The 19,909-nt window shown below is 38.4% G+C and overlaps 1 protein-coding gene across 5 annotated transcripts in view; it reads left to right on the top strand.

Moving 5' to 3' along the window:
* Window positions 1–310: 310 nt before the first annotated feature.
* The window catches only part of LOC114354413 (lysosome-associated membrane glycoprotein 1), a 36,331-nt gene continuing 16,732 nt past the window's right edge, over window positions 311–19,909 (top strand). For 3 of the 5 annotated variants that reach the window (XM_028306786.1, XM_028306784.1, XM_028306783.1), the window contains exons 1-4: window positions 318–531; window positions 728–1,120; window positions 8,626–8,850; window positions 14,173–14,364. In XM_028306786.1, the coding sequence (XP_028162587.1) occupies window positions 474–531; window positions 728–1,120; window positions 8,626–8,850; window positions 14,173–14,364 (868 nt within the window). In that variant the 5' untranslated portion in view covers window positions 318–473. Of the gene's footprint in view, window positions 532–727; window positions 1,121–8,625; window positions 8,851–14,172; window positions 14,365–19,909 lie in introns of all 5 variants that reach the window. The other 2 variants (XM_028306787.1, XM_028306788.1) reach the window with 2 other exon arrangements.

The raw sequence follows: 19,909 nt of genomic DNA, 5'->3' as shown, positions 1-19,909 counted from the left end.
TTAACACATTGTAAACCACTTTTCTTTCACGACTATAAAAAGATTTTAGCAATTTAACTCACAAAATCAATTGCGCACATTTAAAATAAAGTTTGTTTACACTTTGACAGCAATAGACTGACATGCAAGGTGACATGTCAATGAAGTTTTCAGTTACTGTTGCCATTAAAAGAAATTAGTACCATTAGTTTTCCGCAACATGGCGAGGGTTTTTATGTTCCTGGTCGGGCTATACAACAGTAAATAGTAGTTTCGTAGGTTTAATAGTAGCAACACAGCTCAGCTGTCTGTCAACAGCAGTGACAGTGCGGAGCGGAGAGAGTGACGTTTTATAATTTAGTCTGTGCTTCGCTGTGGACATTTTCTTTCCTGCACCGAATTATTGTCGAATGATTTTGTTTGCTCCACATTAGTGCGACTGTTCAGGAATCTTTGTTTTAAGTGCATTTGTAATTGAGTGACAATACGTTAAAATGTTTGGACTACGGTTTTATTTGCTTTTAGTGGCGTTTTGTAGTTGTTCAATCCTAGGTAAGTTGTACAAAAATGTATGTCGCAACAGATTATTGGTTCTTTGTTACTTTATCGCGTTGCATCGAGGGGGATGGGATAGCTCAAATTGACTAAATTGGTTTCTTGCAGTAAGATTGTAACGATTTTTTACGCATTTAGACTTCATACCGGGTTTCACTACCCTCTTTTTTTTAATGTTCTACCCACATTTTAGGGCGAGGAGATGAGGCGCCCAAAACGGAGTTGTTAGATGTGCCACCGAAGACCGTCGAGAGCCTGGCGGCTTCGCAGGCCGTTCAAGGCTTGCCGGAGACGTCGTCTGTGGAGCCGACGACAGTGACGGCGCCGACGCCTGACCCCGACCCAAAGAACACCACTACTAGCACTACTACAACTACAACCACTACGACTACTACTAGCACCACGACCACGACGACGCAAAAGCCGCCCGCGCCGACGCCGCCGCCCAAGCCCACGCCGCCCAAGCCGCTACCCGCCCCCGACCAGGGCACCTGGTCGCTCACCAACAAGACCTCCAACGTCACCTGCATCGTGGCTCAGTTCGCAGCGCAGATCAACATCACCTACCGCATGACCAATAACAATGGTGAGTTGCCATTTCATATTTAGCTTTTATGTTAATTAGAATTCATTAGATTGTTAAAAGAAGAAGAAGTTACTAATGTTATGTTACTAATAACTTTTCCGATTGCGCAATTGTAAACAAGATTTTGAGTCAATACTCAAAATCTTGTTTTCAATTGTTGTTTTCGAGAAAAGTCATAAAATATCGCAAATATAGTCCCAAATATAGTGGGGGTGGAGAGTGTGTTACTGAGCTTAGTTGTAAATTTTGTACTTTCAATTTTATTTTCATTTCATAATATGGCATTTAACTTACAGTGTCTTTAATTGTTGATAAAGATGGTGGTCCATAACATAATTTAATTACACTGAGCTGAACTTAGTTCAAATGGTTACTCAACTGTAGGTCTTTCATTGTTCATTATTTATTGACACTTGAATGCTGTTGTGTAATGTTACTGTGACACAATATTCTGTTCTTAGTTACTTTTGCACCAAATTATCGTTATTTGAATATTTGCACAATTATTTTTTAAATATATTTCTCATCATGCGGTGTATGTGTCCTCACATGTGTAGCAAAATATTCAAACAATAGGTCAGTCTTTATAAAAGAAAGACTGATAAATTATTTTAAATTAATAAATAAACTCTTAACATATTGAATTACCAATTGGAATTGATAAGAGATGAATGTATTAATTAACAATGTTATTTATGTAATATTATTTTCAAATTCAAGCATTTTTATGTAATGTATAATTCTAGAAGCATTCTTGTATGTTTTACATAATGAAAAAACATTAAAGGCAAAACTGATCCCATGAGGTTCTTCTCCTTGGGCAAATACTTCGTTATGAGGATAGTTAACCATTTAATGGACTTTAAGACATCAATAAAAATCTAATGCTGCTTTTACACTATGTGGAAATTAGCCGAGTCAAGTCAAAAAAACAGAGGAGTGGGGATGAAATTCATTCATAATTCATCCCCACTCCACTGTTTTTTTTACTTGACTTGGCTAATTTCCGCGCAGTGTAAACGTAGCATAAATAATGCAGCCTTGCTAAGAGCTTATCATCCAACTGCTCAATGTATTGATAAGTAAAAACTGATCAGTACAATCATGAAGGAGTTAAATAGAGGCTATATCATTGAAGTAATCTACTATCCCCTGCACGTGCAGAACCGCTAGCTTCGTATAATGACTGCCATAAATAGACGGAGGGGTTCTACTGATCAACGGGTCGTCGGTACCCGTGCGCGTACGCCCACTTAGGCTATGCGCGAACGGTGACTTTTTGTCACCGTGACAGCATATCTTTCTCTTTTTTTAACCACAACGAGGAAGCTCTTGGCCTGTATCTGACATGATGGTAACTGATGCTCAGGCCGAAGGTGGAAGCGAGCTTCACCTGGAATCCTCAAGCACGGAGGAACTGGCTATCTTACCTCTAACTGCCGAAACACAACAATGCTGTTAACATTGTTGGTATGGCGACAGACTTAGGTAAGATGGTGGTAGCTAGCCAGGCGGACTTAGAACTACACTTTTATATTATAAAGAGAAAAAGAAAGACATTGTTGTACTTATTCTTGTCTATGGAGAGACATACTGTCAAGGTAACAAAAGTCACCCGTGCACATACGCCCACTAACCGATTGGCGAGTAAAAAGCGCCATTGTACGGTTATAGGTAAACAAACAGCTAAGCACAAGTGGACGGTGACGCGCTTGTTCTACTTCTGCCTATTCTTGTTACAATGGTGCTGTTACTGAAGTGCAACATAATTTAGTTACTTTAGCGTGTGGGGCGTATAAGCAATACTGCCTCACTAGCGAACGGTATTTATTGATAAAAATGCAGGCAGGACTAGTTCCTGCCATTGCCCTTCAGTCCTTTAAAGTATAAGAAAATTTTCTAGTATCGGTTGAGGAGTTAACTTTGATCAAACTACTCGCAACGGTCTAACTAGATCGCGCTAGCAATTGTTTTCCATTTAGATTCGTTCTGCTGGTACTTGACAGATTGGTCTGACTACAGGGCTGTACCAGCTCAGTAGAAGGTTTCCTTCTGAAAAAACTAACGAATTTTGATAATTAACCTGAAATGTTGCAGTAAATGGTCAGATGCTCTAGATTATGATCACCGCAAAAGCCTTATATTTCTAGTACTTCAAGGTTTTTTATCGTGGAACAGTTTCCAGAAGTCTTAAAGAACCGAAATCACTCAAACTGTTGACAAACGTCTGGAAATTACACTTACTTTATTTAACTTATTTGTCCACGACTTCATTGAATTGGTTTCTTGAATGGTAAGCCGCTTACATAAGCGGTTGTGCAACTAGTTAACAAACGAAGTAGTTAGTTTCTATACTTGAAAGTCGTTGGTATTGTTTCCTTTGGATTTTAATTATTCGTGTGTAAAACTGCTTAAGTAGCTGTACTGGGTACCCACGTAACCAACAAGTAACAACATAATAATATCGCTTATCGAACATGTTATATTTGACAAATACCTATACTTTTATAATGAGAAACTGTTCCGTAGCATTCGAACCTACCTATCTGTTTTTTCTGCATTCTAATCAATTGATGTTTTGGTTCAACGGGAATTCCCCTAATGCGTTATACAAAATGGACTTAGCCTTCACGATGCGAAATGCTATCGCTATAATTATCACAGTTCCCGCTATCAAAATCTTATGAAAAACTAATACGAGCATGGCTGTTTGATAAAGGGCTTTAATTCGGTAGTATTTAACTATAAATTCCTCATTGCAGCGATAAGCATATTTAAAAATCTCACGATATGACTGCGGCACTTCCTACCTACGTGCACGCGAAGAAAAACGATTTGAATGTTGAAGTTCTGTCAATAATTTCTGGCGTTATCTCCAGGCGATAGTTTATACCTACGTGACCGATAAACCTCTGGTCAACCCTTGATATTTATCATTCTCAAATAACCGCTCTTTAATTATTCCGGATATACCAGAATGGTTATTTTAATATTGCTTGATAATGACTTGGGTCATTTAGTCTTGTGATTTTTATTTTAGTTTGCAATGTGAGACAAAAAAGGCAGCAAATTAACTTATTAAAAATGAAAAAATCCGATGCCATTTGTGGTAACTTGTTGCACATTGTTCTAAATTGAACATTTTTATTTCATAGGCGATATGCTGACATGCTATACATTAGAGGCAGTTAAAGAGAGCCCAATAACTCGGTGGCTAACCCTATAACATACCCATCAACAACATGCATTAGAATCAGTGTTTAGTGCGCCGATCAAATGCCATGCGCATGCACAGATTTAATTGCAATGTAACCCAATAACGGCAGTGTCAGAACTGTGACTCACGCGCACAGCGAACGTGAATCATGCGTTAACACATTTCTTTTGTGCTAGTGAAAACGTCATTTTACCAAATACCAATGTTCGCAAACTGAAAGTTGTGCGTTAAACAATGATTTTTTTGAGCACACGAATATTTTGGTGTAAGGAAGTAGGAAGTTCGTTGTCATTGTCAAATAACTTCAGTTGGTTGGTAAATAAGTCGGCTTATGTTAGTGATAATGTCTGTTAGATATGGTAATTCAGGCCAACTTTTGATACAACAGGTATACATTACTGATCTTCGTAATGATAGCTTTATCTATGTAATGATACAACACAACATACATAGAAAATGGCAGAATTTAATGTCGTGACTCGTACAGTTCATTAGCGCTTACTTAACATGTCCTCTGCCTGAAGGTTGTCTGAAAGAGGTCTCTTTCTATGAACTAAAACCGCCTACATTATTTTATTCAAGACCCTTTTATTTTCTGTATTTTGAGATGCGTAGATGATACACTACTTTTAAACTTGGGTAGCTAATAAATTCCAAATGATGACGTTTGCAAATGCAAACAGTGCATGCAATCTGTCTGTGATATTCCGTTTTATACCTTATTACCTGGGCTTTGGTTAAATTACAATTTGATTTACTTGTTAAAGTTAAACTGTGTCTAGGTCGTCGATACATTGTACTCGAATCCCAACGGCCAAATGCTAACAAAGGACCTGCGACTTCTATTATAAACAAAGTCAAACGCGAAATAAGAATATTGTATTGTTAGTGTTTTTATTTGATCACTCAAAAGGTATTTTGCAGTTCTCTGGGTCATGAGATTCGAATCGTGAATTTAAATGACCTGTTTCGACCTTTTATTCAGGACACGCTTGAATTGTATGTCCAAAACGAATTTCTTTTCAACCAATCTGACTGCTCAAGAAAGACGGGTCTTTTCAAAACTAGTTGTATAGTTGTCCGATCGTGATGTGCTCGTTGAGTCAAGGTCGAGCTGCGCCTGCGCCGACCGCTGCATTAAAACGGACATGCGCTGCGCACAGGCCCCTGGCATGATTGTTTACTCGAGCGAGTTTCAGGGTCCACTGCGTCTATAGGCGCCCCTGGCTCGGTCGCGTCCTCTACATACATACATTACACTCGAAAAATCATTACCATTACTTCTGGCGCAGTCGGGTAATAATTACGTAATTAATCCTATTAGAACCATTTTCGATTTCTACGCGGACCAAGTCGCGGGCAAAAGCTAATCTGATTATGTTTGCAGGACATTTTGTATGATAATAGTAGAAATTATCTCAACAATGTATTTTATTACTGTCAGTAAATATGTAAATTTATCATTAACTTGCAAATGTCTTCGCAAGTATTCACTCCAAGCAGAATAACTATGAGAAAATAACACTCTAATCGATTTTCCCGATGACGTAAGAGCGCGACTCGATTAGGTTTGTTCGACGGCATGTCATGGCCGAATGAGAAAAGTGCATTAGTATCTTCAACCGCGGTACATTCAGAGACGATAATAGGCGAACGTTGGAAGATTGACGATGAATCTGACCGACAATGCTTCCCATTTGGCGTTTTTGCTTTGAGGCTAGTGAAAGTGATGGTATGATTTAAGTTTTGGACGACAGATAGTCGATAGCTGATATGATGTAACTGTTGACCCTACATACATAGTCCTTTCAAAGTAGAGATTTGGTAGGTACTCGTTGCGTGCACGACACGATCTCGTCTCACTGTGAAATCGCAAGTGCAGATGGCTCTTACTAAAAACGCTCAAAACTAAATTCAAACTGGGCAATAGATTCTGCCTGTGAATTGTTAATTGAGATTCGGCCAATCAAAAGCCTTGAATCATTCTTGAGTTTCGTTCTGTGATACGGACTATAGACTACGGATAACATTGGCCAGAATAATTTATCACGTTATAAAGCGTAAACATGCATCAGTCGATAAAAATAAAGCGGCAAAAGTTTATACAATCAATAAAACCCCTTGATACTTTTATTCCCCGTGTAATTTNTTTAATTCTGTAGTATTTAACTACAAATTCCTCATTGCAGCGATAAGCATATTTAAAAATCTCACGATATGACTGCGGCACTTCCTACCTACGTGTACGCGAAGAAAAACGATTTGAATGTTGAAGTTCTGTCAATAATTTGAGGCGTTATCTCCAAGCGATAGTTTATACCTACGTGACCGATAAACTTCTAGTCTGGTCAACTCTTGATAGCATCATTTCTCAAATTAACGCTTTATAATTATTCCGGCTATACCAGAATGGTTATTTTAATCTTGCTTGATAATGACGTGCGTCGTTTAGTCTTGTGATTTTATTTTTGTTTACAATGAGAGACAAAAAAGGCAGCAATAAATCCGATGCCATTTGTGGCACATTGTTCTAAATTGAACATTTTTATTTCATAGGCGATAATATGCTGACGTGCTAATTATTATATCAACCATTAGAGGCAGTTAAAGAGAGCAAATTAAATAACTCTGAAACTAACCCTACCCATCAGCAACATGCATTAGAATCAGTGTGCAGTGCGCCGATCAAATGCCATGCGCATGCAGATTTAATTGCAATGTAACCCAATAACGGCAGTGTCAGAACTGTGACTCACGCGCACAGCGAACGTGAATCATGCGTTAACACATTTCTTTTGTGCTAGTGAAAACGTCATTTACCAAATACCAATATTCGAGCAAACTGAAAGTTGTGCGTTAACAATGATTTTTTGAGCACACGGACAATCTATACAGGGTGTTTCTTGTAAGGTGTCAAGCCGAAGGCAGGTGATAGGTGAGGACTAGACCTATCGATTTCACCCCCATGTATGTTCTACGATTTTTCGTAGTTTAGAAGTTATCGTTAATTTTGTGATTTTTTCAAATTTCATGACCTAGTGACTTAATTTTTTTTTTATCTTTTTTTTGGGTTGACTTTTCTCAGATTTCTTTTTTTTGACAGATTCCCTATTAGTTGCAGATATTTGAAAAAAATAACCACCTNAGTAATACTGATATTATTATACTGTGACTCGCCACCCGCCAGACAGAGGCGATTTTGTCAAAAATATTGACAAGCCGCGAACTGTCACAGGAATAAAACTGACACGCGTCCGTCCTCCGTAAGCGCCACCGCGCGACTGATTAAGATTGTCCAAGCCGTCATGGCCGATTTTTTCACATTTTTTCAACATAGTAACTAAATAAGACGCAATAACAAAAGTTTGAAAAGTTGTCGACCTAGAAAATACAAAGTCCTATCTATTAGTATATATTTTAAGTGTAAAATGTTAAAAATGAATATATGAGAGTAAAACAAAAAAGCCGTCGACGTAATTCTTTGGGATTTTTTTTTATCGGACAAACTATGCAATATCGTGTTTTGGAAAAGTTGTCGCCCTAGTTAAAGACATTAACTTACTCGTACAATTTTTTGTTTGCTAAAATATCTTTTCATTTAGAAGCTATCTGCAAACAAAATCGGTCAAATATCGACAATTTGGGAAATCATGGCCTTAAGATAGTGAGAGATCATGTCAACATAACATAACAAGTTCGATAACATAATTAATTGGACTGTCCATAATTAGTCATACATGTCCATAGGCATCCAGACTTGCTATGTCGACGTAAAATAATTCGATAAGTTATAATTTATTTTTAGAGTATTTAGCGGAACAGTAGGTATACCAAGCTAACATCTAACATTGTGCTTTCATATATCGCATTGCATACTTATTATACCGTTTCTACGTAATATCTGGAATCAAAAGAGCATTTATGAATTTTCTAATATCTGAATTGATGGACACACAGAAGAAAACAATGCTTAAGTTGCTGAAAGAAGACGTGCAACTTACTAGTTTACACCATATTTGTATACTTGTACTCTTGTTATAAGGTCCAATGTCCTTGCTATGTCCTTCAATGAGATGAGATGAGATATCAGATATCACGCTCCAAAGAGTCTGGAAATTTAAGGACTCAACGGGACTAAGCAGTGAACTCTAAACACAAGGGCTGCCACAATAGATCAAACCTGGTCGAGCTGGCGCAAATGAAGGCCCAAAAACCAATAACAATAATAAATGTCCTTTCAAAGCTTAGGTTCAACCATCCTCGATACTAATAGAAAATATTTTTCCAGTGACCTCCTACCGTTCCGAGGTGATGAACGTGCCAGTCAACGCGACCGTTCAAGACGGCAGCTGCAACGCGTCATCCACGCAGCAGTGGCTGCTCATCGGCTGGCCTGGCTCCGACGGCGTCCTCAACACCATCCGACTCCAGTTCCTGAAGAACGAGACCACCAGGACCTATGCGCTGAGCAGCCTCAACCTCACCGTGGATGCCTCAGTCCTGGTCAATGCTTGTGAGTATTGCAACAGCTTGCGACAGTCCACTACTATCTGCTAGACCATTGGTTCCCAAAGTGCGGGGCGCGCCCTCCAGGGGAGGCGCAAAGACCTTTAAAGGGGGCGCGGGCCATCTGTATACTTGAGTATAAAAAACCTGCGACCGCTGAGAGAATGCATTCCAGACTGCTCGATACGACCAATAAATAATCTTGACTGGAGGAGGAGGGGCGCGGAATTTTTTGAATGGTCGAAAGGGGGCGCGTCAAAAATAAGTTTGGGAACCAATGTGCTAGACATAACTTCATTACTAACCATTTTTTGTACAATCAACATTAGACTACATTTTACAGATAACAAGACGTCAAGTTAAACATTGGCATTTTATGCAGTCGTAATAAATGCTATTTTGCGACAAAAATCTATGATGACTAATAGTCTAAAATCTGAATGCATATAGTGACATGGATTCAGGGAATTCATAATGCACATAATTTCTTTTCTCTCTATTCATTTATTTAAAACTTTATTGCATGCATGATGCAAATTCAAAGGGACAGTTCTTTGTTTTGTTTTTCTTCTGAATAAATTTATACGATATGCATTATTAAAACACGGTATAGTTCGTGATTTCGTATAGCGTGCATTGCGTCATTGGAATCTCGAATACGTGATGATAACAAAAACTTCCCGTTCTGATTAAACAATTTTTACATCTGGCATTTGCTAATTAATTAATAATTAATTGTTCATAATGGAATAAATAATTGCAAATGCAGTGCGTGCGGCAGACTTCAATTTCTCTGCATTTGTAAATTAACAAATCTGTGCGTGAAAGATGAATGTTTTGTGTGTTATTCCCAAAATCTTTCAAATAGAATGCAACTAGTTTATCTTCACTTTAATGTATAGCTGTATCACAGAGCTATACCTTCCTCTCGCCAAATGTCAAATTAATTGCTAACTGTGACCGCTACATCCAAGTCTTGCGAATAATTGTTTGTGTACGGTTTAAAAATGACAAGTTCTAGATAATTCTCGACCTCTCCGACCTTGCGACACAAGAGAGCGGAATTGAATTTAGCTTTGTCCGTGAATATTTCAGCTGAAACGGTTATGCAACGGTCTGCAACGCTGCAATCATGTAACGGTTGCAAAGTGGCCCATCAAACAAAGATACATTAAGATTTCGTCATTGAGATCATTGCGCTAAAGGACGGATAATACAAAATAACAGATCACTAAGGCTGGGTTGCATATTCTTACTTGAACTTTAACAAATGTCAAACTCCAAAAAGCACCGGTCATAGTTATAGTTACGGTTAAAGTTTTTACTCCAAACTAATTTGGCGCAATAAAGAGTGCGAAATATGCATGACGTTTTTGTATCTTGTTTTAAGACCCAAAAAGGTCAACCATATCTTATTCCATTAATAGTTTTTCTTTAGTTTTGCCAAACGTAATGTTTTCACCTCTGTCCTCTGAATGTCAAGAGGGTATTTACCTGTACATTCATTATTTGGTCTGGTCTTATTACTATTTCTAATCTCTCTAGAATGTTCTAAATAATTTATTTTCTTATTTGGGTAAATTATAAATTACGCATTTACTAAAATACTAATCATTTATTGCTAATATTTATTAAGAATCTGTACATTCAAATGCATTTTCCAAACGGGTTTTTACTGAACTATAATATAATATTTTAATGAATCAATTTACTTAAGCATTAACTTTGATTGCTAAATCGATATACATTATCTTATTAGGTAACTCATAAATCAAACATCGTGTAAGAAATTATATTCGTGCGATATTTTCCTCGACTTTAACGATTCAAGGAATAAGGAAAATGTTATTCAAAATTCTTATTCGATTCAGTTCCAAGAATCGAGAATATCTCGTTTTTGACCGATTTATTTTTATTTTGAGAAGACACCTTATCCTTATTACAATTTTTCTTATCTATATATATAAAAATGAAACCCGTTTCGCGTTGTCACGGCATCACGTGTGAACGGCTGAACCGATTTCGATAATTCTTTTTTTTAAATGTTTGTGGAAGTCCAAGGATGGTTCTTACGGAAAAAAATATTAAGAAAATCTCTACGCTAAGGCGGTACGAAGTTCGCCGGGTCAGCTAGTCCTTGATAATTTTAGTTTATCCTTCTAAAAGTTCTGGGTTCAATTACCTAGTAATGTAAACAGAGAAATCAAACATTCTTTTGTTTAAGTGGTTTGGCTGTTTGTTGACATTGCAGGCTTGAATTCAACTTCATGGTCCAAAAATAAATTGCATTTCGTATCACGAAAACCTTCACGAAAAAATTTAAATACTTCCACACACATGAAAGGAGATTTGTACAAGTCCCAAAAAGCCCACAGGTAGTAACTTGAATAAAACCAAGATTCCAGTGGCAAGTCTCATTTATTCCGAACCAAATTTGAGTATATGTAGGGGCCGTCTAAAACTTACATACCGCGATTCAACCTACAGACAGCGCCATCTATCGGTAACTCAATACACTACATATATGAAGCTTAACATTGAACATTCCGCCCGCCATGGACGGAGTCCTTAAAATAATAACAAATAAATAGTTAAAAGGTTGGAACAAGATACAGTAAAGATAAAAATAGATAGCAGAGTAATACGAGTAGTATTTGATTTACTTATTTAAGCATACAATCAGTACTTATTTTATCCGCGGGGGTGCTCCCCCCTGCAGCCGACGATGAGGTCCGAGTGGTGACGTCAGAGGAGGTTCCCTCCTCGACTCTGACGTAGTACGCCAAAACAGCTCGCCGCCACCTTGTGCTGCTCCAACAACCGCCAAGCACCATAGGCAACAATCCGCAACCTCTTCGGCGCCGCAATGGACACTGCACTAGTACTACTTCAGAATATCGCCCTTAACCGGCAATACCGAAGGACCATGTACAAGTCCCAAAAAGCCCACAGGTAGTAACTTGAATAAAACCAAGATTCCAGTGGCAAGTCTCATTTATTCCGAACCAAATTTGAGTATATGTAGGGGCCGTCTAAAACTTACATACCGCGATTCAACCTACAGACAGCGCCATCTATCGGTAACTCAATACACTACATATATGAAGCTTAACATTGAACAAGATTCATCTTTCTTTATTTAAGAAAAACATGCGGTTAATGAAAAAAAATTATAAAATATAGTTGTGCAATAAATATAAATGCATAGATATTTAGATGACGTTCTTGTACTATCTACATAAGCAGTAAGCACTTCACTTTTAAGTTACTGTATCTTATTTCGACAATATTGCATCATTTGAAGCCAGTTTATTGGAACTGTATCTCCGCGATTTTTTGTGACTCACAAAAAACGGATTCCGGTTTCGATTTAAAAGCTAGGTTTTAGTCGTAAAAAACTATGTTATTACCTAAGCGAATGTCTTGTCCTACAAATAACAACAGGGCACATCCAGGTAAATATTATAACTTTTTTGTAGTAGTAATAGAAGCGATATGCTGTCGTCAGTACTTTATTTTTTTAAGAAAATAAGATACTCGATCGAAGCCTAATTAATGCCCGTTTTCACCATCAATCCTTAATTTTTAAGTGACCCCTGTGGTAACACATATTATCAAGAATTTTGTTTTCGTAGGGGTCACTTAAAAATTAGTGATTGAATATCTTTATTAGTCAATACTTACATGTACAGAGGAAGGAACATCGGCCTTAACGTTTTTGTCGCAAAAAAAATCTTATTACAACGGCGTAAGATACTACAGTTTAACTTGAAGTGATGTTGCCCGTACACTTATTTTATTTATGGTCATTTGGTCAATAAACCCGTACGTAACAGACACGTTCATAATTAAGCAAACAAGATTCCAATTTACACAACTTCGGATGGACCTACGCAAACTGGTTCTATTTAAATAACTCTCAATTTACATTTAAGATCAGTAAATACTGAGATAACTTTAACGAGCTTGGAAAAATGTTACAAAATTTTGAAGTTCCGATCGAAAGCGATTGAGTTTAAAATTCTAACACAATCTATTTTTTTTAGTCTTTTTACTGTATTATTTGGTATCCTATCATGACTGTAAGATCATATCCATTCATCATTTACAGAATAAAATAAAAGAGAAATATTTATTTTTAAAAGAGTGCCTTTATGTATTATCTGCTCGAAATAATACCGATTAGTTATTGGTAAATATACAGTGTTATGTTAAAAGCACCTAAACTCAAGGAAAACTATGGTAGAAATATATTTTAGTTGGTGGGTTGAGGAAAATTATCAATGGAAGCACCTTTAATATAAATGTATTAAATACTAGTTTTTGCCCGCAGCTTCACCCGCGTGAAATTTAGTCTGTCACAGATCGTCATAAATTATAGCCTATAAGTTATTCTGGGTTATAAACAATAATACTGTAAAGTTTCATCAAAATCCGTTCAGTAGTTTTTGCGTGAAAGAGTAACAAACATACATCCATCCAGACATCCATCCAAACTTTCGCATTTAAACTATTAGTAGGATCATAAAATATATTAAAGCTTTCAATGACTGTCATTAACCCATTGTAATCCTAAATTCTACCTTCTGATATGGTGTGGGTGTCACTGTGTCAGACGAGATAACAAACAATAAGTCATATCCCCAACCTGTCAATCTTACTATCTCGAACCATTACACTTTCTTTTGATGGTTAATATTGTGCAATAGTTGGGAATCTTCCCTCGTGCATGTAGCTGAACTGCCAGTTTTATAGTTTACTAGCTTTCCGCCCGCGGCTTCGCGCGCGTGGACCCCTGAACCCTATTTCTTTCCAAAATAAAATTTAGCCTATGTTACTCGTGGATAATGTAGCTTTCGAATGGTGAAAGAATTTTTAAAAACGGTCCAGTAGTTTTTGAGCCTATTCATTACAACCAAACAAACAAACAAAGTTTTCCTCTTTATAATATTAGTGTAGATAGATCGTTTCATCCACGAAGACGCGCCCCACCAATTTTTGGTCGAGGGAAGCGCGAGGTGCGGAGAGTTTGATCCGAGCAATCCGAGCGTCATTATTGTAGTGTGCGTGTGCACTCATGGATAATTTAGCGTGTACCGATAACACTCAAACATTAGCGGAAGAATGGTGGGGCGCGTCTTCGTGGTTGAAACGATCTATAAGCAATTAAGGTAGCAGGAAGGCGCCGGATGCAGGCCGCTACCAACCGTGCGATGTGGAAGTCATTAAGGGAGGGTTCAGCAGTGGACGTCCTATGGCTGAAATGATGATGATGATGATAAGCAATTAATTTTTTCTAAGTTATTGAATTTAACATTTCCTCCGCCAGCCGTGCCAGCCGACACTCTGGAATTCTCGTACGGCGAGGAGTGGGCGACGCCGCTGGCCACGTCCTACCGCTGCCTGCCGGCCACCAAGCTCAGCATGAGCAACGAGACCTACGACGCCACCGCCGTCGTCACGGTGTCCCGTCTGCAGGAGGAGGCCTTCAGGACTGTTAACGGAACTGGATTCAGCGCTGGTGAGTACATCATACAGTTTTGTTCCGAAATTAGCGTTAACCCTTTTAACTTTCCCCGGGGCAATTATCGTTTAATAGTCCCGTTAGCCTCTCGTGGTAAGCTAAATAAGCTTGTGTTAAGAGTATGCTCACCACAATAGTCGAGCGGCGGTGGGATTCGAACCTGCGTTCCTCGGATCTCGAGTCGGCCACTCCGACCCCTTCACCGTTCGGCTATCGTGGCTATAAACTCGTCCTATGTTCTTCTGATTAATTTCGTTGCGGGTCCAATGACAATTTAACTTTCCCCCGGGACAAACTTGACCTTCATTGGTTGGGTTTTTATGGCGGTCAAGCTGTAGATCCTGGCTACACAGGAGTTGCAGCGGTGGGAACGAGAGGTGGGAATAGTCCCGTTTCCCCGGGGCAAGCTATATTTGGGACGTGTATACGCGCCCTGAAAAGGCGTAAGTAACGAATAAAAGATTTGACTTTGAAACTTGGCTTTCACTGGTTGGGTTTTTATTGGTGGTCAAGCTGTAGATTCTGGATGCGCAAGAGTTGCAGCGGTGTGAACGAGCGGTGGGAATAGTCCCGTTAACCCCTCGTTGTAAGCCTTATGTTACGATTCAACAAAATCCCGTTAATCCCTCGTGCTAAGGTAATCTAATTAATATGCTTATGTTACGACAAGGTTCAACAAAGCCTGCGTTAATTTTTATCGCACACAAACAAAATTAAAAGAGTCCCTAGACATAATACTGGACCTGAGAACTATAACACTGCATAGGTTCCCTATATTTCATAATATCGTGCTACGCTTATCAGGTAATTAACCAAATTCGTGACTGATTCAATTAACTGATTGTCTCACAAAAAAGCGTAATATCTTTTTCTAATCGATGTCAAATCTGTCACGGATGTTACAATGTCTAATGCAGCCTGATCAGTGATCAGGGTATTAACTGGAAGTAGGGTAGATAGAGCGAAGGAACTACATAGTGATACTTAGTAAAGGATGCCAAGTCGCTTATCTTCCAGAGATATCGTAGACCAAATTGGAAAAGTAAATTGACTGAGACGGGTCACTCAAACTGCTCTAAGCTGGTCCAGTCTAGCTAAGTCATTTAACTGAAGAAGAATGACCTAAGTACTAACCAATGCGCTCTCGTGGCATTGTCAATGTCCTTTGTACTGTTGTCCGTCCCGGCGTGCGTTGTATGGACCGTACATTTAGCCGTTTATCGCCAGGCTAAAAGGAAAACGGTTGCAATACAAATAACAAGATGAATCATCGGTCTCCAATTCTGTCGATAGACCTCACATCGCTACATTGTCAATTGCCTATGGGTAAAGGTCATTTCGAATGAAAAACTAGAGCATGTATCTGAACGTGATAATATTGCATTTTTATTTCATTAATAATGAAATAATTTGCGTCGTTTAACTGGTCATCCGTTATCTGCCACTGATAACAGCGCCAGGGGCGTCGCCTGAAATGTGCTGGGCGATATCACACAAACGCGCATTGTTAGAATCAACATTGAACATTGTTTTGTAGTTCAAATCAACTATTGTAGGGTTCCATTAAAGCGTTATCAAGCACCTTTTAGTCACCGCCGCGTTTAACGGTACAACGAGCGAAACATGTAAATGCGATTTCTCCAGTCTGGTGGGCCGTCTTGTAAACATTAACTTTGCCACGTGGCATGCGCGTGCATTATACAACCGGTAGCCGGTATTAGATGTCTGCGGCTGTTACAGATTTTAATCCCGATGGGGGCAAATATTGATTGATGAACATGAGCATTTTCGTTTTATCTTTTTAATAAAATTTTGTATGGCATTTATGTATATGCTTATTATGTATTTTATCAGCTACCTAGTCGTCATAATGAGTTATAAGCTCTGCTATGTTTGGTTCACGATTATCTAGATTTATTTATATGAAACTGTTTATTATTTATTTATCGTTTTAATATCTATTGCGTAGATTCCGATGACTGTTTAAATGTAAACAACTAAACCCAAATCGTTAGACTAGTTACTCAAAACATAAATGTTTTTAACTAGGTACCGTTTATTTCGTTACCGTTTGTTTATCGGACAAAAACGGTCCAATGAACTGTGCGGCCTCGTAAAATACACGCGAGTGACAGATCGTGGGATTACTCACTCTTACAGAATATTTTGTACAATGAAATTGCGATATGGAAGTTACTGGAAACAAATACTTACACAACGTGATTTTATATTATACTGTGTATCTATCAGGCACTCGAACCTAGAAACCTTCTAAGTTAGTAAATCTCTACTTATTATTGCTTTAAAAACAATTTGTAATGCGAAACGCCATTAAACAAACGTGCTACATACGTAAATAAAAAGATTTTTTTGATTGCCTTATCAATTATCATATCGCCAATGCCCGACAAACATGGTTGGCGAGTCGTCAACTATAAACACACAGAACGTCGATTCAATGTGCCCCTGATATGCGTTATATTTATTATTGCCTGTCACTGCAGTTTAGTACGATTGCACATAAAAACAGTCAAACAAATACCTAAATGGTTCCTAGAATCACACCTAACTCCAAACTAAGTAAAGCGTACGTGACCAAATAACAAATACAGACGTACTTCAATGAGGGTTTTCACGATTGAAAAATCCGCCAGATGGCAATACGTAGACGCGAGGTCCAAATGCTGCGTGATTGGTGGATTTTGACATATCTGTCAATGTCATGGACATTGTCATGTCAAAAATAACCAATCATGCAGCAATTACGTATTGCCATCTGGCGGATTTTTCAATCGCGAAAACCCTCATTGAATTAAAACTGTTCATTGCCGAGAGACTAGACACAATAGAAAATTTAATGGTTCGAGGCTCACCGGTGAGCCGCGTGGCGTCCAACGTGTTAAATAAACGTCCAGACTGGATTCAAATGTAAAACCTCAGTGGCGTCGTAGATTGGTGCGGGACTCAGTCCTGTAACAAATGTAATTTCCTCGCTGCGTCGCAGTGACCTCGGCAAGGGCGCGCCGCTTATCTGCGCCGGTGCGCATCACAACAAACAGAGGCCTGCCATAGTCGAAGGAATGAGAAGTAGGACCCTGATGAGATCTTTGATAAAATTTGTTTAAAACGGAGCAAAATGGGACTCAAATGCGACATTTAAGTATTTTGTTGTACTAGTCAGTTTTAAATGGAACGCGAAAGTTAAAATCTTAATTATAAAATTCTACTGTGACTACTCGTGAATGCACATGCTTTTATCTATACTTATAATAAATCTGTAGAGAGGTCAATTCTGTACATGAAATATATTTTCAAAATAACTATCAGGGGGCGATTAGTGATCGATGCTGATGCCAAAAATGCAATCAGTAAAATTTTTGTCTGTCTGTCTGTCTGTCTGTCTGTCTGTCTGTATGTTCCTTATAGAAACAAAAACTACTCGACGGATTTTAACGAAACTTGGTACAATTATTCTTCATACTCCTGGGCAGGTTATAGGATACTTAGGAATTCCCACGGGACTGGGAATTACCGGGAAAATCGTTTTGTGTGAAAAATCTAAACCGCTTAAGTTAGACTCTTGAAATTTGGCATGCAGGTACCTTAGTAAACTTAAAGCTTAGCTACAACAGGATATTGCAAAATTCCCACGGGAACGGGAGTTAGCAGGAAAAAACATTTGTATGAAAAAATCTAAACCGCTTAAGTTAGACACTTGAAATTTGGCATGCAGATATCTTAGTAAACTTAAAGCTTAGTTACAACAGGATATTGCAAAATTCCCACGGGAACGGGAGTTAGCGGGAACAAACATTTGTATGAAAAAATCTAAACCGCTTAAGTTAGACGCTTGAAATTTGGCATGCAGAAGTTAGACGCTTGAAATTTGGCATGCAGGTATCTTAGTTATTTTAAAGCTTAGTTACAACAGGATATTGCAAAATTCCCACGGGAACGGGAGTTAGCGGGAACAAACATTTGTATGAAAAAATCTAAACCGCTTAAGTTAGACGNGCTAGTTTGGAATAAAGAAGTAGGAAGTTCGTTGGCATTGTCAAATTTTCAGTTGGTAAATAAGTCGGCGTGTGATAATGGCTGTTAGATATGGTAATTCAGGCCAACTTTATGATACAACAGATATACATTACTGATCTTCGTAATGATAGCTTTATCTATGTAATGATACAACACAACATACATAGAAAATGGCAGAATTTAATGTCGTGACTCGTACAGTTCATTAGCGCTTACTTAACATGTCCTCTGCCTGAAGGTTGTCTGAATCTATGAACTAAAACCGCCTACATTATTTTATTCAAGACCCTTTTATTTTCTGTATTTTGAGCTGAGTAGATACACTACTTTTAAACTTGGGTAGCTAATAAATTCCAAATGATGACGTTTGCAAATGCAAACAGTGCATGCAATCTGTCTGTGATATTCCGTTTTATACCTACCTTGTTTTTTACCTTGGTTTTTTACCTTGCTTTGGTTAAATTACGGTCTGATTTAGTTGTTCAACTGTGTCTAGGTCGTCGATACATTGTACTCGAATCCCAACGGCCAAATGCTAACAAAGGACCTGCGACTTCTATTATAAACAAAGTCAAACGCGAAATAAGAATATTGTATTGTTAGTTTTTTTATCTGATCACTCAAAAGGTATTTTGCAGTTCTCTGGGTCATGAGATTCGAATCGTGAATTCAAATTACCTGTTTTTGACCTTTCTTTCAGCACACGCCTGAATTGTATGTCCAAAAAGAATTTCTTTTCAACCAATCTGACTGCTCAAGAAAGACGGGTCTTTTTAAAGTTCTTTTCAAAACTAGTTGTATAGTTGTCCGATCGTGATGTGCTCGTTGAGTCAAGGTCGAGCTGCGCCTGCGCCGACCGCTGCATTAAAACGGACATGCGCTGCGCACAGGCCCCTTGCGTGATTGTTTACTCGAGTTTCAGGATCAACTGCGTCTATAGGGGCCCCCTGGCCCGGTCGCAGAGGTCGCGGGTTTGATCAAATAAACATACTTAACGAGAAATTACGTATCTCCTATTAAAACCATTTTAGATTTTTACGCAGACGAAGTCGCGGGCAAAAGCTAGTCTGATTACGTTTGCTGGACATTTTGTATGATAACAGTAGAAATTATGTTAACAATGTATTTTATTACTGTCAGTAAATATGTTAATTTATCATTAACTTGCAAATGTCTTCGCAAGTATTCACTCCAAGCAGAATAACTATGAGAAAATAACACTCCAATCGATTTTCCCGATGACGTAAGAGCGCGACTCGATTAGGTTTGTTCGACGGCATGTCATGGCCGAATGAGAAAAGTGCATTAGTATCTTCAACCACGATACATTCAGAGACGATAATAGGCGAACGTTGGAAGATTGACGATGAATGACCGACAATGCTTCCCATTTGGCGTTTTTGCTTTGAGGCTAGTGAAAGTGATGGTATGATTTAAGTTTTGGACGACAGATAGTCGGTAACTGTTGACCCTACATAGACTTTTCAAACTAGCGATTTGTTACTCG

Source organism: Ostrinia furnacalis, unplaced genomic scaffold, assembly GCF_004193835.3.
Source record: "Ostrinia furnacalis isolate ACB-3 unplaced genomic scaffold, ASM419383v2 OfSCF2049, whole genome shotgun sequence".
NCBI classification, from domain to species: Eukaryota; Metazoa; Arthropoda; class Insecta; order Lepidoptera; family Crambidae; genus Ostrinia; species Ostrinia furnacalis.
Note: the sequence above shows the minus strand (reverse complement) of the source record. Positions and strands in the feature narration are given on the sequence as shown.